The sequence below is a fragment of the Homalodisca vitripennis genome, unplaced genomic scaffold (assembly GCF_021130785.1).
Source record: "Homalodisca vitripennis isolate AUS2020 unplaced genomic scaffold, UT_GWSS_2.1 ScUCBcl_5656;HRSCAF=12485, whole genome shotgun sequence".
NCBI lineage: Eukaryota > Metazoa > Arthropoda > Insecta > Hemiptera > Cicadellidae > Homalodisca > Homalodisca vitripennis.
Window position 1 is genome coordinate 4,541 of NW_025781769.1, and position 23,020 is coordinate 27,560.

At 33.7% G+C, this 23,020-nt stretch overlaps 1 protein-coding gene across 1 annotated transcript in view; it reads left to right on the plus strand.

The window, feature by feature from the left end:
• Positions 1-5,515: 5,515 nt before the first annotated feature.
• The window catches only part of LOC124373469 (neuronal acetylcholine receptor subunit alpha-2-like), a 34,355-nt gene continuing 16,850 nt past the window's right edge, over positions 5,516-23,020 (plus strand). Inside the window, exon 1 of the mRNA XM_046831842.1 lies at positions 5,516-5,645. Coding sequence (XP_046687798.1) covers positions 5,525-5,645 — 121 coding nt within the window. The 5' untranslated portion in view covers positions 5,516-5,524. The remainder of the gene's footprint in view (positions 5,646-23,020) is intronic.

Consider the following 23,020-nt stretch of genomic DNA (forward strand, 5'->3'; position numbering starts at 1 on the left):
CCATTGATGGTTGAGGATACTCGGAGGATTATTTTTTCGATCAGTCAACATAACCACTTGCCACCAACTATGTAGTAGATTTTGTCTTAGTTGATATTCTTAATATTAAGTAAGCATTGATGGTTGAGGATACTCGGAGGATTATTTTTCGATTAGTCAACATAACCACTTGCCACCAACTATGTAGTAGATTTTGTCTTAGTTGATATTCTTAATAATAAAGTAACCATTGATGGTTGAGGATACTCGGAGGATTATTTTTCGATTAGTCAACATAACCACTTGCCACCAACTATGTAGTAGATTTTGTCTTAGTTGATATTCTTAATATTAAGTAAGCATTGATGGTTGAGGATACTCGGAGGATTATTTTTCGATTAGTCAATATAACCACTTGCCACCAACTATGTAGTAGATTTTGTCTTAGTTGATATTCTTAATAATAAGTAACCATTGATGGTTGAGGATACTCGGAGGATTATTTTTCGATTAGTCAACATAACCACTTGCCACCAACTATGTAGTAGATTTTGTCTTAGTTGATATTCTTAATATTAAGTAAGCATTGATGGTTGAGGATACTCGGAGGATTATTTTTCGATTAGTCAACATAACCACTTGCCACCAACTATGTAGTAGATTTTGTCTTAGTTGATATTCTTAATATTAAGTAAGCATTGATGGTTGAGGATACTCGGAGGATTATTTTTCGATTAGTCAACATAACCACTTGCCACCAACTATGTAGTAGATTTTGTCTTAGTTGATATTCTTAATATTAAATAAGCATTGATGGTTGAGGAAACTCGGAGGATTATTTTTTCGATTAGTCCAACATAAACCACTTGCCACCAACTATGTAGTAGATTTTGTCTTAGTTGATATTCTTAATATTAAGTAACCATTGATGGTTGAGGATACTCGGAGGATTATTTTTCGATTAGTCAACATAACCACTTGCCACCAACTATGTAGTAGATTTTGTCTTAGTTGATATTCTTAATATTAAGTAACCATTGATGGTTGAGGATACTCGGAGGATTATTTTTCGATTAGTCAACATAACCACTTGCCACCCAACTATGTAGTAGATTTTGTCTTAGTTGATATTCTTAATATTAAGTAAGCATTGATGGTTGAGGATACTCGGAGGATTATTTTCGATTAGTCAACATAACCACTTGCCACCAACTATGTAGTAGATTTTGTCTTAGTTGATATTCTTAATATTAAGTAAGCATTGATAGTTGAGGATACTCGGAGGATTATTTTTCGATTAGTCAACATAACCACTTGCCACCAACTATGTAGTAGATTTTGTCTTAGTTGATATTCTTAATATTAAGTAACCATTGATGGTTGAGGATACTCGGAGGATTATTTTTTCGATTAGTCAACATAACCACTTGCCACCAACTATGTAGTAGATTTTGTCTTAGTTGATATTCTTAATATTAAGTAACCATTGATGGTTGAGGGATACTCGGAGGATTATTTTTCGATTAGTCAACATAACCACTTGCCACCAACTATGTAGTAGATTTTGTCTTAGTTGATATTCTTAATATTAAGTAACCATTGATGGTTGAGGATACTCGGAGGATTATTTTTCGATCAGTCAACATAACCACTTGCCACCAACTATGTAGTAGATTTTGTCTTAGTTGATATTCTTAATATTAAGTAAGCATTGATGGTTGAGGATACTCGGAGGATTATTTTTCGATTAGTCAACATAACCACTTGCCACCAACTATGTAGTAGATTTTGTCTTAGTTGATATTCTTAATATTAAGTAAGCATTGATGGTTGAGGATACTCGGAGGATTATTTTTCGATTAGTCAACATAACCACTTGCCACCAACTATGTAGTAGATTTTGTCTTAGTTGATATTCTTAATAATAAGTAACCATTGATGGTTGAGGATACTCGGAGGATTATTTTTCGATTAGTCAACATAACCACTTGCCACCAACTATGTAGTAGATTTTGTCTTAGTTGATATTCATAATATTAAGTAAGCATTGATGGTTGAGGATACTCGGAGGATTATTTTTCGATTAGTCAACATAACCACTTGCCACCAACTATGTAGTAGATTTTGTCTTAGTTGATATTCTTAATATTAAGTAACCATTGATGGTTGAGGATACTCGGAGGATTATTTTTCGATTAGTCAACATAACCACTTGCCACCAACTATGTAGTAGATTTTGTCTTAGTTGATATTCTTAATATTAAGTAACCATTGATGGTTGAGGATACTCGGAGGATTATTTTTCGATTAGTCAACATAACCACTTGCCACCAACTATGTAGTAGATTTTGTCTTAGTTGATATTCTTAATATTAAGTAACCATTGATGGTTGAGGATACTCGGAGGATTATTTTTCGATTAGTCAACATAACCACTTGCCACCAACTATGTAGTAGATTTTGTCTTAGTTGATATTCTTAATATTAAGTAACCATTGATGGATGAGGATACTCGGAGGATTATTTTTCGATTAGTCAACATAACCACTTGCCACCAACTATGTAGTAGATTTTGTCTTAGTTGATATTCTTAATATTAAGTAACCATTGATGGTTGAGGATACTCGGAGGATTATTTTTCGATGAGTCAACATAACCACTTGCCACCAACTATGTAGTAGATTTTGTCTTAGTTGATATTCTTAATATTAAGTAACCATTGATGGTTGAGGATACTCGGAGGATTATTTTTCGATCAGTCAACATAACCACTTGCCACCAACTATGTAGTAGATTTTGTCTTAGTTGATATTCTTAATATTAAGTAACCATTGATGGTTGAGGATACTCGGAGGATTATTTTTCGATTAGTCAACATAACCACTTGCCACCAACTATGTAGTAGATTTTGTCTTAGTTGATATTCTTAATATTAAGTAACCATTGATGGTTGAGGATACTCGGAGGATTATTTTTCGATTAGTCAACATAACCACTTGCCACCAACTATGTAGTAGATTTTGTCTTAGTTGATATTCTTAATATTAAGTAACCATTGATGGTTGAGGATACTCGGAGGATTATTTTTCGATTAGTCAACATAACCACTTGCCACCAACTATGTAGTAGATTTTGTCTTAGTTGATATTCTTAATATTAAGTAACCATTGATGGTTGAGGATACTCGGAGGATTATTTTTCGATTAGTCAACATAACCACTTGCCACCAACTATGTAGTAGATTTTGTCTTAGTTGATATTCTTAATATTAAGTAACCATTGATGGATGAGGATACTCGGAGGGTTATTTTTCGATTAGTCAACATAACCACTTGCCACCAACTATGTAGTAGATTTTGTCTTAGTTGATATTCTTAATATTAAGTAAGCATTGATGGTTAAGGATACGCGGAGGATTATTTTTTTATTACACATTATAACCATTTACCACCAACTATGTAGTAGATATTATATTAGTTGATATTCTTAATGTTAAGTAAGGATTGATGGTTAAGGACACGCCGAGGATGAATTGTTATGTGAATTTTTTTCAAATTCTGCGAGTGTAACCTACTTGACATCATCACTATAAAATATCAGATACCCCAGTTCTTAGGCTTACGGGGTAGGTGTCAATCCAAAGTGAAATTCTCGTGGTTGACATCATATTGGTACATTGCTTACGCATTTAACATCGTGACATATCTCTGTCTTGCTGTAGAGATCCATATCCTGTCAACAGACGTTAAACAGAAACACTGGACAAAGCTCTGTTCCAACCTAGTCCAGTCAAAGCGGGTAGGGGATGTACATCCGTCATGTTCAAGCTAGCAACAGACTAAGAGAACTCCACCCAACACGACAGTCATCCTTCGCTCTAGGCTAGACCTACTAATCTCCTGTTGATCCAATATCTTGACATTAAATCTGCTTTCAATAATGTGCCTCTTGTGGACATCCTTGGGGCTGCCAAGATATAAATCACAAATCGGTTTTTATTGAACCCCGCGTTTGTTGAACTGGAAGGTATAATTATTTCAGAAGTGAACACTCCCGTTGATTATTATAACTTTTAACCTATCCGATGTGATTTTTATAACTACAGCTGTCACATAAATGTAATGTATCACAGAAATAAAACAAAGCTCAAAATAAATATTTTAGTTTCGAAGTGGGATAATCTGATTTTTATTTTTTGAGTGAATTGAACATAATAAATTCGTAAATATTGGGTTGGTAAATATCTCAAATTATAAAAAAATATATACAAATTGCTGTTGAACGCTTAATATTAATCTTATTTATGGATAATTATCACTAATTGAAGAATATATTTTACAAAAAAGTTTAATTTTACAGGTACAGTACTTGAGAATTTCCAAGGATTAAAATCATTTTTGAGTTGACCTTCACCGTAGCGTAGGGTTAAAGATGTGGCTCTCTATGCTAGAGGTCACGGGTTCGATTCTCGGGGAGGTAAATAAATATTTGTAAGTTAGTTTTGACCCTTTTCTTCATAAACGTTCAGTGCTATAAATTAAAACACTATTGGCATTGCAAGACCTACGCTAAAAAATAAAAAACAAAGGCCATTGACAGAATAAATTATTAGGTCTATTTACATACTGATCTGTCTAAGTGCTGTACCTACTGATTAATATTCTCCCACTCAATTTCTAGCCGGTCAGTGAACTAGATGACTACCTCTCTCTCCACACACCAAAGAGTCTATGAAAATATAGAAAACATCTTCGGTTACAGGATTTTTTCCGGACATTGCCATCGTTCAGTGATACAAAACATCAGTAACACTACGTTACGAGATCTGCAATCTGATCTCTTCTTCAGGTACATACGTAACCTAACACATAGTTTACAATCTTGGTTAAAATAAATAAATCATACCGGAGCGTTGTGACACGCCTAAGTCAGGAATAACAACCACCATGTTATGTGTCAACTTCACTAACACTAAAACAAGCACTTAACACAACACTAATTATGAACTACGGAATGGAGGTCACAATATGTCTGCATGCGCCGACCAACCACCTACGACTTACCAGAGGCCAATATCGAATGGCAATCGTCACGGCAGAAAAAAGATGGCGGCAAAAATAGAAGGGAAAGAAAGGAGTAGGCCTTTATGTGATTCCTGACTTGTCACAACGCTCTGGTTTGTTTATTTTAATCTACTAGTTTCTAATTATGTGTTAGGTTAGTTATTTGCCTGAAGAAGATATCAGATTGCAGATTTCGAAACGTAGTGTTAATTATTTCTATAACTGAACGATGGCAAATGTCCGGAGAATCCTGTTTCCTTCATAATCCTTCAATCGTCAAAAACAAACTTAAAACAAAGAATAATTGGTTATACCTGTATTAATTTAGAGTGTTTAATTTCATTCGCAATTTTACGTTACATGAGAAATAAAAATCATCATGTTATAGCGAACATAAATTAGCCTTTAAATAGATTGAATCCAAGAGCACCGGCCTTGTACACAACAGAGGATTGAGATAGGTAGTAATTTGGCTCTTAGCCATGAGGGCGATGGCTCGCGGTCAGTCAGTCATTTGTGAGATGTCCTGGCTACTGGTGTCTCTGTTGTTCACCTCCTTGACCCTTACTTCAGCAGACAGCTCTCCTCAACCCTCCAATACCGGTAAGGAACTTCTTAATCGTGAGATATTTACTGGAGTCATGTTTGAGAAAATATTATTGGTAACGTATTTAACATATTTAAATCCTCTTGTAAAAATTTTTGTTACTCATTTAGATTTTCAATTTTATAGAATATAAATTATTTTAAAACTCCATACGTCCGTGTCTAATAACCTCGTTTTGAGACGATTTTTAACTCATCTCGCTCTCCTAGTACTGTAAGAATCGTGAATTATAAAAAACAACAAAAAACTGATTATTTTATTCTCCATTTATCTCACAGCGTTGTTATTTTTCTGGTGCAAGACAAAAAGTAACATTTTTTAGCATATTTGTTTTAATTCTTCCCGTACGATCACAATCTGAATTAAAGTATTATGGCATGTTGTATTTCCGAGAAATTAATATTTTTGCCAACTTGTTAGTTGCTTTAAATAATGGAAAACCAAACGCACAACAATATTTTATATATGTTTAAAATTAGTTGATAGTAAATAAGTAGAAAATATTGTCTAGTCCTTCTCTTGTCCTCTTGTTCAACATTATTGTAGTATTTTTCAGCTGACGTCAGTTAAAAGTGTATCGAGAAATCTATTTTTACTTCTGGATTACGATAACGATAAGATGAACTTCGCTTACGTGCACAATATGCATTAGCTGGTTTTGTTCGTCATTTTACTTCTTCCTGATCAATTAAACACTGGACATATATATATCTTGACTATTTTTGAGTCCAGATCCCAACGATTAATAACATAGTGATTCAAACAGTTTCAGTAATTATGTAAACATTTTTTTCTTGCATCTGAAAAAACAAAACAGCAAAGTTTTTATTAGTAGATTATACATTGAGTATGTTGTACTAAAACTGCTACGTCCCTGGAAGTAATTTTATAACAATATTTCACTTAACTTACTGAACATTCAAATTCTGACCAAAATGTTACTAACAGGAACGTATAACAATTATCGATTGTAATTCCACGTTGACGCTTATTCATCACAATGACTACACATATAAAATTACTGTGTAGTAATAGTACCTGTAACCTCAGCATTCAAAACTTCATACATGTTAGCCGAGAAAAATCTAATTTACAGGTACTTCCATAGGCCTGATCTACCTTTCGGAGAGTTTATGTTTTGATTTTTGATGTAACATGCAGAAGATCTGCAAAGTCACCTCTGATCGCAAGGTGACGCAAGTTATACCACTCATGTTGTTCTTACAAAAAATTCAATATTCTCGGCTTGATATATGGTGTTTACGAGTACCGCATTAATGTTGTTCTAACACCATAATATTTGTTAAATAATAGCTACATATTTCACTATCAGTACTGACCAGATAAATTCAAGGAATACACCTTGGAAACGTACTCCTAAGGTAATAAATTACCAAGCAAGGCTGGGTATAATTTCATCATACACGTACTTGAGGCCCTTTCAACATATTTTGTTTTCTACGATCTAACCAGCCAAAATTACTGTTATTTACATGAATACAAAATATCGGATGGAGCAATTGATTTTCGGTTGTGATAATAATTTTTTAAGACATAACTTTTTAAAATAAACTACATTGAAGATAGAAAAAATGTTATCACTCCATTAGTATTTAAATTAGGAAATCGAGGCATTTTCAGATCAAAAACCCAAATAAAAACTGATGAAGACAAGAATGTGAACTTTTAACATGATTTAAAAATTCAATAGGACATGCTTTTTTTTTAATGATTTATGAATTATGACAACGATTTGACGTAATTGAAGTAAATTATATGCATTTAAATTAAGTTTTTCATAAAAAAATATTTTTTTATGACAAATTTAATTCCCTTGTAATTTTTACCGTTTTATGGGCTTACTCAAAAAATGACTTTTGCCTAGAAAAAGGGTACCTATCTAAAGAGACAGTGATAAAACTTTTGTTTTAAAAAATTAAAAAATAATTATTCTAACCAAAAACGGAAAACATCACCTTAACTAATAGAGTATTTACTAACTACACTGCTTGGTATAAGTAAAATAGCAACCACACTTTCAGTATCTACATTAAGGACTTGGTATCAAGGGTTTATTAACACTTCTCTCATATACACTCGAGTATTATTTATATACATATACTAGATGTTTTAGTTGATCCGGATATAAATAATCACTGCTGTACTTTAATCTACACCTTAGGTGGTTTGTTTGGTCCCAACATAAATAAATAGCCACTGTTTTAATCTAATCTACGCATCAGGCGTTTTTGTTGATCCCTACATAAACAAACACTGCTGTAATCTAATCTGCGCCTTAGGTGTTTTGGTTGGTCCCGACATAAACAAACATTGCTACAGCCTAATCTACGCCTTAGGTGTTTTTGGTTGGTCCCGACATAAACAATCACTGCTGTAATCTAATCTACACCCCAGGTGTTTTGGTTGGTCCCGACATAAACAATCACAGCTGTAAATCTAATCTACGCCCTAGGTGTTTTGGTTGATCCCGACATAAACAATCACTGCTGCAGCCTAATCTACGCCCTAGGTGTTTTGGTTGATCCCGACATAAACAATCACTGCTGCAGCCTAATCTACGCCCTAGGTGTTTTGGTTGATCCCGACATAAACAAGCATTGCTGCAGCCTAATCTACGCCCTAGGTGTTTTGGTTGATCCCGACATAAACAAACATTGCTGCAGCCTAATCTACGCCTTAGGTGTTTTGGTTGGTCCCGACATAAACAATCACAGCTGTGATCCAATCTACACCCCAGGTGTTTTGGTTGATCCCGACATAAACGATCAGTGCTGTAATCCAATATACGCCCTAGGTGTTTTGGTTGGTCCCGACATAAACAATCACAGCTGTAATCCAATCTACACCCCAGGTGTTTTGGTTGATCCCGACATAAACAATCACTGCTGCAGCCTAATCTACGCCCTAGGTGTTTTGGTTGATCCCGACATTAACAATCACTGCTGCAGCCTAATCTACGCCCTAGGTGTTTTGGTTGATCCCGACATAAACAAACATTGCTGCAGCCTAATCTACGCCTTAGGTGTTTTGGTTGATCCCGACATAAACAAACATTGCTGCAGCCTAATCTACGCCTTAGGTGTTTTGGTTGGTCCCGACATAAACAATCACAGCTGTAATCCAATCTACACCCCAGGTGTTTTGGTTGATCCCGACATAAACGATCACTGCTGTAATCCAATATACGCCCTAGGTGTTTTGGTTGGTCCCGACATAAACAATCACAGCTGTAATCCAATCTACACCCCAGGTGTTTTGGTTGATCCCGACATAAACAATCACTGCTGTAATCTTCTCTACACCCCAGGTGTTTTGGTTGGTCCCAACATAAAGGATCACTGCTGTAATCCAATATACGCCCTAGGTGTTTTGGTTGGTCCCGACATAAACAATCACAGCTGTAATCCAATCTACACCCCAGGTGTTTTGGTTGATCCCGACATAAACGATCACTGCTGTAATCCAATCTACACCCGAGGTGTTTTGGTTGGTCCCGACATAAACAATCACTGCTGTAATCTAAGCCCTAGGTGTTTTGGTTTTTGTTTTAAACTATGAATATCAAATTAAACTGAGTGTTTTAATAGAACCACTAAGACTGGAAAATATTATATTATATAATTACAAACTACTATTATAAAGGGTTTAATTTTTCGATTGACCTCTAGAATTTTTAAAATCACTAAGGTAATGACTTCTAATTAAATTTATCCAACTATATGTTCTTTACGCTGATATCAATGACAAACCCATTATTTAGGCAGTAGCCACGTTAATACAACATATAAGTGTTACTATTTTACTATTAAAATCAATCAAATATCTTTAAATTCTAGTTTCCACAACTGAATTTATTTAAATCCAATAAATGTGTATTGTAGTTTTCAAACTTCACAAAAGCCAATTTTATGTAAACAACCCTCGCAGGTTTCTGACTATGTTCAATATCTGAAACTTTACTCTAACGGTACTATTACCGAACCTGAAATAATCTAAAATGCACCATATTAGCTCAAAATACAATCTGTTAAAGTCATCACAAAGCTGTCAGTATTATTTTTCTTTATTCGAAATCCACATTCCTTCCATTGTCTTGATCTCTAGATCGTGGCATACAATAATCTTAATAAAGGAATCTACCTTTTCACAACCGACCTTTTTTAAATCTGCTTAGCATTGTTGATTGAGCATGTTTGTTGAAACCTTACCTTTCTCTGGTCATAACGTTTTTTTTATTAATAATATGATCAACAATTGCAATCATTTTTTTATTCTTCCTTGGTAGATGATATGAGCCCGTAAATAGCTAAAGATACGAAATAGTACTATATAAGTTCCTTTTTTGTTGCAAAGTGGTCAACCACCTCTCCATATCTTTGATGTCTTGACAATCCTCCTATATATTCTACACCACCTGCAGAGGCTGCCTGAAGTTCCTACATAGTTAAGTATGGGGAGCAGTTTACTAACCTAATTGGGTCTCTGCTCCGGTTATTTACTACTCATAACTCTTCGTTTATTGACAATCTGCCCGTCTATTACCGCTTCCTGTCCCTGACCTCTTATTCGCCACCTTCAGTAGCTACCTTGAGTCCACATGTAGTATATTGCTTGCATTGAGCGACTTATTCGCGTGAAAGGATCATTAATATTAAAGGACAGAAACTATTAGGCATTGCCATTTACAGCGCCTTACCCAATGCTAGTGATTTTCCCAGGAAAAAAAAACAATTACTTTTTAGAAGATTGAGAAGTTTATTGTGTGTACTTTTTATTTCACAATAATTATTTATTTTTTTCGTTGTATAATATACTGTACATAAATTGCTTTATACATTGCCCATTGTTAATGTTTCGTAAAGAGTTATGACATCTGAAGAAGAGGGTGGCTTTAATCCTCAATGTCCTGTTATCTTTTCATGTTCTTTTGTTACTGTTATTGAATCTATAAATTCAAACATTAATCATCAGTGATGATGTTCTATGTACTAGTTTATTTCTTAAAATTTCTCACAACATTTTTAATACCAGCTCGGAACCTTATTTCTGGTCCAAGAACACCTTGTTGAAGCATTTTCAGGCATTTATTTCTTAGGACTTGAAGCTTAGAAAATTACACCTAGTGCTATAAGGACCTTTGCGCTGCTTCCGGAGGGACAGGGTATTTTGGATGGATAATGTTAAGAGTAGGGGCCGCCTCCTGTCGAGAATCGTGAATTTAGGGCACTAATCTCAAGCCATGTCCACTCGGAAGAAGGGACCAGCCTCTCCAGTCAAAACAGGGAGGGGGTGGCACACCTCCTTATGTTTAGGCTGGTAAGAACCTTTGACTCTTAGGGAACAAACCGCACCAACTCCAACAGTCATCTCGCGCAGTAAGCTATACCTATGGAATTACCGATACATCTGCAGTGATGTGTTTTTTACTGCAGAGCAGTCGTTCAAGGAAATTATTAACTCTCTCAATGATGACCTTCACCATAGAAAAAGAATCTCAGACACTTTCACCTAAAAAATATATAGGTGTCAGACTCCACTAGTACGATTAGTCAGAATATTACCACATATTGTGAAATGAACAACATTTAGAATTCTCGGATCCCACATTAAGTTTGTAAACGTCACTATTAAAAAATTCAGGTATCAATTTATGAAACATAAGAATTTAAGCTACTTCTGTTCGTTACAAAAACCTTTGACTGGAACCTTATCTTGTTCTTACATTCAAGGCAATACGTGACGATAAGTGATATCGTGTAACTTATAACATAAATAAAACAATTAATAAAGAGAAAAGCAGGTAAATTGTTCTAACAATAATAATATTAAAATACGCAGATTAAACACACCAGCTACGAAATACGAGCCACTAATCTGGTAACATTTATTCCAGGAAATAAATTTTGCCAGAGAAAGAACTACTCGTAAAAGCCGTATCTTATTTGCAGAGGCAAACTAAATATTTTCCAGCGATTTGAGAATAAGTTCAGTGCGATCGGTAAATTGGAGAGTTGCTGAAGTCTGAACGATGTTGAGATGGAAGTAATCAGCACCAATTGTGCTGGCAAATGTTCGCTACAGCAATGTTGATGTTGATGTTGACCTGATCTTCAACAGCTCTGAGATCAAGTGATGATTTGTAACCTGGAGGAAATTCATGTTTATATAAAATTGTTTCTAACCGCCTGAGTTTTTAAATTAGTTTCCTTAAATATAATGTTTTAAATAGCCACAATTTAAAATTTGTATTTTCTATTTTTAAGGATATTTTAATGACACCAAAAATAACAGATCTTCATAAGTGACGGTTTTAAACGTGAAACACGCGGATAAACCAGTTTTAGTAATTAGTTTGCACAAATAAGTAAAAACTGTAATAATTTGTCAAGTAACTAAACAAAATAAAAGTTGCTTTAAAAGTTACCTCAAATATGGAGAAACAATGCATTATAACTAGACACGTTACATGTCACAACAAACCTAGTACAATAACAATAACATTGTAGGTAGTACTATAATAAAGGATCCGACCGGGCGTTATTGACAATCGTGTTATTGCCCATCCGTCCATCCGTCCGTTATTGTAATAACTTGTGATAGAAATGTCGTAAAGACTTGCCATTTGTTATACAGGTTTCTATTGCTCCATGGAAAAAGTCTTTTTATTTTGAAGTGCCCACCTATGAGATAACGATTAATATAAAGGTCCTAAAGACTTAAATTTGGTACATAAAATGCTTTTGGTCCAAGGAATAACCCTAACCATATCTTTTGCTTAAGTTCAAAGGGCATTACGTACATATATTGGTCCGTCTGTGCGCTACTTCTCGTTATATTCTGTCAGGTTCCTCGATATTTTCTTGTATATAATAAGGTTCCTCCACTCTCTGTATAGGTTTATTTTTATAGTGTTAAAGAATATTGATCATTTTATAATAATAATAAAACAGCAAACATAATATGGAAGATATACTATTATAATATCTGGTTATTTTTACACTATTTTACTTGTAAAAAATCAGAATTATTAGTGTGTTAAATTCGTTTAAAAAATGTTCACAATTGTATGCACGTTCTTCCAGTATTATGACATAGCCTTGTTAACTTTATTAACATGTTGATGCCTAATACCAAATAAAGGGGTAATTTATTGGCTTATATATCATGTAATGTGTATAACAATTGTTTATCTGTCTTATTTTAGTGTTCAATTTTTATAGCAGTAGTATCATTATGTTTTAGGGGTTAAACCAGTTATCTGTTTCTCCAGGACATTCAAGTACATCAGTAACATATTTAAATAGTAAGAATCGATTAATGAGTGCAGTTTGTTGTGCATACTGTTTGCAGTTCCATTTATTTTCCTACATGTTTAATTTTGGTATAGTCTTTTTACTGTTTACTATATCTTCTCTTGTATGTTTTATGTATCTAATGTATATTTTGCATCCTACCTAAAATTACTCAGCGTCTAGGCACGCAAATATGGTTTTGGATAGGCTTTATGTTAGCACATAGTGAACTCACGCCTCGACCAATTAAAATTTATTTTGATCTTAAAAAAATCATACATTAGTTCAATAATGTGGAGTTCAAATTTCAAAATAAATATTGCAGCCAGACTTACGGTCTGGTATAACTAGTAGACCATACATTCTCAGATGCATGCAATGTGACAACTTACTAGCTTAAAATTACACCTGTATTTGTATCAACGCACTGTTAAAATTATGACTGAACACTCAACCACACACAGATTCCTACAGATCCACGCAATATCTTAAACCCCCGTATGTTCATAATTTTATCAATTTAAAGTTTAACAATTACTAACCAGTTAATATAGCATTCTTAACAGGGTGGATTACAATAGCCAAAACGTATGTTGTAATTTTAACATTAAGAATTGTAAATGACCGTAAACCGTTATCCTTTGAAATCGCTCATTGACAGTAATACAATTTTAAAAACAGAAAATGCTCTAAATGCTAAATGCTCAACTTTAAGCATAATATAACACGGGATTGTTATACACAATTTGATTTCGTACAACATTATACAAAAGATTGAACTGTGCAAATCTCCTAATGAGTTACCGTGTTCAGTGATTACACCTGGTGTACAAATTCGTTTATATGAGTGGGTCATCATAGATTACGAAACACATTATACTTTACAATTGCAGATATTCTTTTATAAACCAACCGTGGCGTGACAAAATCGCACAAATTTTAAAGTAGCTTACTAAAGGGCAAGAAGTCACTGAAATCGTGTCCAAGTTTCTCAGTGAAACAAGAGCTGCTAATGGACGGATTCAATCACGAAAATGGTTCTCTTTAAGCGAGAAAGTCCCGTTAAAAGTTGAGTTAAACTTGAATCGTTCTTCTGAAAGTTGACGTCGACCTTAATATCCATTTCCATTGAATATTACATCATTGTTTAATGAGTAAAGTGCACTCAACTTGGAATAGTTACCATTGTTGGTGGGTAACACACAAACTAAATAATCCACCATCCATTTGTCAAACAATTTCAGACTAAGAACAAGAACCAGACTAAGTAGTATTGTTGTGTACGCCAATCAAGATAAATTAACCCCGTTTTAATCATTCTTCACTACTCTTTTGTTGTTGAAACTCTCACACATTTTCCTAATTCAAATATCTTACGTCTAAAATTAATTAAGTTGCTTCAGAAATTAAACCTTGCTTTTAAGTTACTTTTTAATTTGTTAAGTTTTAGTGTAATATATATGATTGCTAACTTCCTGTGTTCTTATCTTCTATAATATTACGTTTAGTAATCTCACAGGTCTGATTAAATAGTATATGGCTAACTTAACACTTCAACCTACATAAAACTATTTAAAATGTGTCAAAGTTACTGTACTTTGGATATTTAATTTTGTTTTGTACTTCATAATTCATCAGGTCATATTATTTCGAAAATGCAACTCTCTTTTAACATGAGTTAATTCAACTGAAATTAATGTCCTTGGGGTTTCCTTGTACTTATGAATTCAACTAGCAGTTTCCCGCGGCTTCGCACGCAATTTCCCGTTGAAAACAGTACACTATATTCACTTATTCTTTTTCTATCACATTCTAAAACATTGCTGAGATAATTGACATTCGTTCCTTCGTGAGCCTCTTGGGCGCATTATGAAGGTATGTATCATATTCCTGCCTCTATCTTTCGTGGTTTTTGCTAGGTGTTGATAAGTTATTCAGAACAGTTACTGTATACGGATGAATCTCGGTAAACTAATTAGGTTATAAAGAATCACATTCGGTCTGTTAAAATTAATTTTCTGTCTAAGATATTTCCAGTATTATTTTAGGAGTGTTCCTTCAAGAAAATGTATCAAAGAAACCAAGTTTCGATCATAAAGTGTCTTCTTTAGGCTCTTTTCATTTACCTTCGATGTAACCAAATTCGATTAACTTATGTGCAAACATTCACGGATTTGTATAATGAGGTTGTTTACATAATAGCGTTTAATAGTATTTTCTTTGAATTAAATAGTTTATTGATCATTGATGCAATCTGAATTTAAAAACACTACTGATCAAGCAATTTACAATAAAAATGTTTTAAATTTTAAATGTAAACTAATGTTTCTGCCTCTGATGAACTTCAGCTGAAAGTAGGAGTATTATCAGCTGTTAAGTATCAGTTCGCTTTGTATTACGTGTCGTAGCGCAGTCTGTCGGATCCAATATAAAAACACACCAACATCAACAACAATTTATTATTAAAAAATTAATGAAATAAACTATTAAAATCTCTAAAAGTATGCCTATGTTACTTCCAGGAACGTGTAGAATCACTGTACAAAATTTCACGATGTTTCGTGCATTGGTTCCAGAGTTATAACGGAACATACAAACAAACATTCCGGGGGGGGGGCGGATGGCGGTGCTCGTGGCGTCCTTGTGGTCAGGCTGTGTGTTTGAGAGAATGAATGTAGCAGTAACAAGAAATTATTTAAAAAGTAAATTGTTAATTTAAGTTTTAATTTATCTTTGTTTGAAAATTTTCTACATATTCAGCTGATAAATTTGATTTTTAATTATTACATAGTAGTATATATTTTGGTTAAATTTAAATTTAAAATGGAATTTGTTATAGTTTTAAGGTCATTAAATTTAAATATGTATATATATATATATATATATATATATATATATATATATATATATATATATATATATATATATATATATATATATATCTGTATATTATGTGAGGTTGAGTGGTAGAGAGGGCTAAATAAGCCTAACTCCGCCTCTTGAATAAAGGCATATTTCATTTCATTTCATTTAATTTCAAACATTCGCATTTATATATATAGATAATGTGCTATGATAGCAGCTTCATAATATCCTAATACGGATTTAATAATTGTTAATTATACAAAAATATACCATTCTCTTCTTTTTTATATAAAAAATAGACTATCGGCAATTAAGATTTTGTAAAGACACATGTATGACACTCTCACATTCCTGTTTGTATGACTGCAACAGTGAGGAAATAAAGTTTTTTTATACGGTACTTTAAAATACCTGTTTATACTTGTACTTTTGGCTTCTGTTAGAGACTTATACTGACTATTTACTTAAAACATATTGGGAATATGGTATGTTTTGTTGGAGCGGTGCATTTGGAACTGCATTAAATTCATTATGTACGTCAAAAGATATTTTAAGGACATTATTGCGAGAAAATAAAGAACGAGCAATCACGACCCTTTTTGGGACAAAACATCTTCTTTAAAAATATATGTTTATCTCAAGGTATTAAAATTGAATTATTTATTTCATGTTAATGTACCTAAAAGAACACTAGTTTTACATTTTACACGAAATCTTTTGACTTTTTGGTCCAAAAGTGCATAATAAATAAACTTCCGGATAACATTGTAAATTTTAAAAGTGTATACCTTTTCATAAAAACATTTAAGGTGTGATTAACCGAATTTGAATGCATTGATTCAATTATTAAAATACGGGATTAATAAAATTGCAATTCAAAAATTTGTGTTTTAAAATTGTAATAATTTTATTTAGTTCTTGACACAGGTTTCGATTATTTAGTTTCTATATTTATTTTGTAGTTTTAAGTAAAAGCGGGTTTTAAGTTTAAGGGAGCACTACCACTAAAAACTGAATTTTTTTCGATTTTTAGTCTTATATATATTTGGATAGTCCATTTATTTCTCTTTACAATGTTATATAACACTATGAGATAAAATTTTTATTTGCGTGTTAAAAAATTATTGTTTAAAGGTCTGCTATCACTTTTGAACGCATGTATCAGCTCAGCTGTGAAACTGCATTTGATATAGTGTTTTATAATGTTTGGTGAAGAGTATCAACCAGGCACTGGTCTCAGTTGTCTGTTGTTATGAATAATTCTCGATTGTTTTCATCAACACAGGTTACTAAGGTTATATTCTTTGTTTACAATATTGAATTATTCTAAATTTAGTTATTATTATTGTATACTGAGTTTGAGTGAAATAGTGTTGTGCTTTTGTGAAACGTGATTCTATTGTGTTGTTCTTTTCATTATCACAGACTATAATGCCACGACCAAAACCGGCATATAAAAAGAGAAAAGTCTGTGGATGGCAAAATAAAAGTCGCACCACAGAGACAAGCCTTGGCCTAACTCCTTCAGAACCTGATACTGGCCCTGCAAATGAAGACAATATTCCATCAGTCAGCAAATCTCAAGAAAAACTTTCTAGTCATTCTGAATATAAACAGTTTTGAAACTGAATCCTTGAAATATGACATATTGGACCTAAATGTAGTAGAAAGGCTAATTTCTGAAATAGCTGTTTTTCGACATTGTTTTAGTCCGTTGAACCTCTCGGTTACAAAAAGGACAGGCCTAGCATTTAGTCTAAGTTTGGAGTGTACCAATGAAAACTGTAAAAAGGTTGTCAGTGAAAAGAATTGTAAGCAAGGTACAGTTAGGTTAGACCAACCTGAAAAAGTGAGTAAAGTGTATGATGTCAGTATCCGATTCGTTTATGCACTTCGCAGCATTGGCGTGGGTCAAGAAACGGGTGAGATGTTTGCTGGAGTTATGAACCTACATAGACCTTCCAAATTTTCCAAATACAACAAGATGCTGCTAACTTTTACAATGGTGGTGTGTGTAGAGACCTTTAAAGAGGCTGTTGAAAGAGCAGTAGTACATGATAAAAAACGATACATTGCATGCGCCTTCGATGGCACCTGGCAGCGGCGGGGGTTTTCAAGTCTGAACGGAGTCGTAACTGCTACAAGCACCACTACAGGACAGGTCATCGATGTTGAAATTATGTCAAAGTACTGTATATTTAAAAATAAACTTGAAAAGCTGCTAACCTCTATCTGCATTGCGAACTACTCAGGAACCAGTGGGGAGATGGAGGTTGAAGGCGTTACCAAAATTTTCAAGAGATCCGAGGAAAACTATAGTATCCGATACAAGCACTACTTGGGAGATGGGGATTGTAAAGGCTATGATACTGTTTGTGCCCAGCAGGTATATGGTCCAGACTTCCAAATTGAAAAAATGGAATGCGTGGGCCATGTACAAAAGCGAATAGGCTCACGCCTTCGAAATTATAAACAAAAAAACCCCCAAAAGATTCTTTCTCATGGAAAGAGAGTTGGAGGCCAAGGAAGACTTGCACGCCATAGAAACGATGCAAATATACTATGGCCTAGTAATAAGAAGAAATGCTAGAAAAGGAGTTCAAGCCATGAAATCAGCTATATGGGCGGAGTATTTTCACTTAGGCTCTACAAATGAAAACCCTGAACACAGCATATGCCCCGATGACAGTGACACATGACGTAAGTACCAAAAAGCGAAACTGGATAAATAGAATACAAACATTCAGAACACACCCATCTCCCTGCTGCTGTTATGAGTGAAATAAAACCCATTTTCAGGGGTCTATCAAATCCAGTTTTGCTAGCAAAGTGTGCGCATGGTGGTACGCAGAATGTTAGCGAATCCCTAAACAACATCATATGGAGCCGCCTTCCTAAGAAGGTTTTTATCAAATTAAGCACCTTACAGTTGGGGGTTTACGATGCAATAGCTGGCTATAATAAGGGAAATGTCACCAAGTGTCTAGTGTTTAAACTGATGCATCTGTCTGCTGGGGAGAATTGTGTGTCGGCGATGAAGCTATTGGACTCCCGACGTGTCAAGAAAGCGGAAAAGGCAATCCAGGAAATGTAGACAGAAAACCAGCCTTCAAAGGAGGAGACTAGAAGATGAATTTGAGCAGAATGAAGATCCAGATAACCCATCCTACTTTGCAGGACATTATTAAAAAGTATGTTTACCTTACTACAACTTTATCCTTCGTTTTCCGGAAGTTGCATTTTTAATCACTAAGGTAAATTTTTCTCAAGGACTACTAAAGGTACAGGTCTGAAATTTTGGCAAATATTTAGAATACATGTTTATACACCCTGGTATATATGTAGATTTAAAAAAATATTGATTAGTTTTTTTATATTAATCTTTATGTATTTTTTTTAACTGTTGAACTTTATAAACAAACTTTATATTACAAAAAATAAGCAAGATATTTAAAAAATCCACATATCACAACTTGTTTAAGGGTGTATTCTAAATGTCTGCTAAATTTCAGATTAATATGTTTATTAGTTCTTGAGAAACATGTACTTATGTTAACATAGTAAGGTAAAGGGATATTAAAAGTGGTCTGCTCCCCAGTTAAATTATATCTTACTCTTTAGCGCTTAAAAGTTAAATTCATTTTAAAAGGAACCTCAAAACGAGCTTTTGTCCTCTCAGACCCTATTATTTTTTAGAAGAAACATGTAAGTGAATTTTTATTTTATTTTAATTTACATATTAATTTCGTAAATTTACTTGTAAGACAGTATTAGTTTTAAGTTATTTATTTGCTAATTTTGTAAAAAATATAGTGCACAATATTGTTTAAATATTTCTTTCAGAAAATAAATTTGATCTTATTCTTATATTTTACTTCAATGGATACAAGGTATTTTACACGTTATGGTTTGAATGTACAGTAAAGTATGGACTTATCCACTCGGGAAGTACTTTTGATATTATTACAAAACCTATTGTTGAAGCACAAAACCTTGCTCTGTGCACGATATGTCGCAAGGGAAAATACGAGCATACAACCCCATTGTTTAAATATCATATTTTTTACCAGGTTTTTTCACCTGATGTTGAAAACTTTGGTTTCTACAGGCCTCGAAAAAATAAACCATATTGGAAAAGTATTGTTTTATTAATAGTTAGTACTATTTTAGTTGTAGTGTTGGTAATTATTTTAATATGATTGCATTAACATTTTTAAGTATTATTAATTTTACTGTTACTTTTGATATCTATTTATTTCATGCTTTTAAACTACACGCATTAAAATAAACACAAATAGAAAAAGATCGGCCACCCTGAAATTGTTACCATAAAATAGGAAATTTAGTTAAATAATAAGTATATATTTAAATACACACACATCTCTCTCTCTCTATATATATATATATATATATATATATATATATATATATATATATATATATAATTTCAATAAACATTGAATCGCAAAAAGTACTTGCTCCGCCGGGAGTCGAACCCGGATCTCTCACTTGCCGGTGTGTGACATATATATATATATATATATATATATATATATATATATATATATATATATATATATATATATATAATATATATATATTATAATAATATAATATATATATATTATATCCAAAATAATATATATATATTACTAATGGATGTGAACGGTGCAAAAAACCACGTTGCGGTTCTTGCTAAATTATGAAAAACTCTAGGGAATTCAAAAGTAACGTAACAGGTTTAACTTATCCTATCATTGGCAAAATAAACTGTGACTCTAAGAATGTAATTTACCAAATTAATTGTAAATTTTGTAACAAACAGTACATTGGACAAACATCTAACCACCTTAGAGTCAGAATAACAGGGCACAAATTTGATATTTTCCATAAAGACAAGGAGAAGCCATTGGCCAAACATGCTGCTGAGCACAAAAAAGACAAAATTGAAGAATGGTATAACCTTAAAGGAATTAATAAGGTCTCCCCTTGTCCTGAAGAAAATTTAAATAGATTAAAATTTAAAAAATCTGGAACAAGCACATCAATTACTTTTAAAATCAAAATACCCAAATGGTCTAAATTTAAGATAAATTTAACTTTTCCAAATTTCCATCTGTGCCATTAATGATATATCAGCTGGGTTTTTGAATGTTTTAGTTGCGTTTTTACATTTTTTTTATATTTGTTGTTTTTCTTGTTTCTTGTTTTCTTCATATTTATATTATGCTTCCTGAAGATGTGGGTATTAAATCCCACGAAATATATAGAAGCCTTATAATCTTTTTTTTTCATTTCAATAAGTGAAATAGTATATATATATACATATGTTCAACGTACAATAATTATTAATAAATTTCGCTAACCCCTAAATTACGAGTACTAATTAAATAATGCACAGGATTAACTATACTGTTAACAACGACTAAAATGGCACGTTTAAGTTGAATAAGGCAAATAAACACAGTGCGGATGAGTTTATACTGGGCTAGAGGGGTGGAGAAAGTATGACTGTATGTTTTTGGAATGGCTAGTTCGAGGAATTCGCTCGAATCAATCAATCAATCAATCAAAATGCCTTTATTTACAAGCGTTTCTCAGTACATACACTGTTTTGCAGAACAACTCAAGTCATTTAATGGCCTTAAATACTAAATAACAAAGACTTGTGATTAAAACTAAAAGGAACAACATTGGATTATACTAAATACTAAAACTTATACACTAACAACTTAAATATGTTATTTATCACCACATATGTAGTCCTTAAGTTTTAATTTAAAAGAATTGCAACTGTATTGCTTAAGGCTACGGGGGAGGTCATTGTACAATTTAGGGCCGAAATACGAAAAACTTTTCCTCCCGACTTCATGCCTGACTTTTCGAAAGTCAAGAAGGTAGACATGGCGGGTACTGCGTTGCGAGACCCCCTCCCGGAACAACAACCGCTCGCTCAGGTACTGCGGTTCCTGGTGTGATAGGACCTTGTGGACCAATGAGCAAGTCAACATCCTGCAGACGGACTCCTCTGGTAGCAAGCTGGCAACATCTCGAAAGGGGGACACGTGATCAAAACGTTTCAAGTTGAAAATGAAACGCACCGCAGAGTTTTGAAGTCTCTGAATACGTTTTACGTCCCCCCGCGAGATGCTGTTACCATAGGCTGGATAGCAGTAATAAATGACGGAAAAAAACCATCGAATGCATAAGCTGAAGCTTCGCAAATTCCGGCAGTAGAGATCTGAATCTGTATAGACCTCTTAATCTGCCAAGTGCACGTTGTATGACATAAGTGACGTGTTCAGAGAATGTTAAATCGCTATCAAGCATGATGCCGAGCGTTTTCACCCTGTCACTCAAGGTCAAAAACTCCCCATCAAGAGCAATCCCCACACCACTGTCTGTCAAGGCCTGTATTGTGTTGTGTTGTATAGTATGAAGGACAGTGCACTTGCCAACATTGAGCTTTAACCCATTGTCTACAGACCATTTACTGATGTTTTCAAGATCAGAGTTTATATGGGCAAAAGCCACCTGAACTGAGCTAGGGTCATAGGACAAATGCAACTGGCAGTCATCAGCATACATATGAGCCGTACAATGTTTAATACACTTTGGGAAGTCAGAGGTGTACAGGTTAAACAGTACAGGACCAAGACAACTTTCCTGAGCACACCTCGCTCCCTACTTAGAAAGGCAGATGTCTCGCCATCAACCCTTGTCACCTGGCTTCTTCCTCCAAGATAAGACTTCACCCACTCAATAGCGTTTTCTCCAAAGCTGTAATAGTGCATCTTGGCCAACAACATTTTGTGACTAATTGAGTCAAATGCCTGCGAATATTCCAACATAACAATAGAGTTGTATTTTCCACTGTCTTTAGAGTCAATCAAATCTGAAAATAAGTTCATCAGGGCAGTGCAAGTACTATGATTATGTCTGAAGCCAGATTGAGTTTTAGGAAGAATGTTCTTATCATCCATGTGCTTCATCAATTGCTTAGTAACAATTTTCTCCAATATTTTAGACATCGCTGGTAAAATCGATATTGGCCTAAGTTGATTAACACTATGAGGGGTGGGTACCTTAGGTAGGGGATGAACTATACTTTCTTTCCATCTTTATGGAAACATGCCTTCAAACAAGGACTCATTTATCAAATGTGTGATGGCACCTAGTGCATATGGACTCAC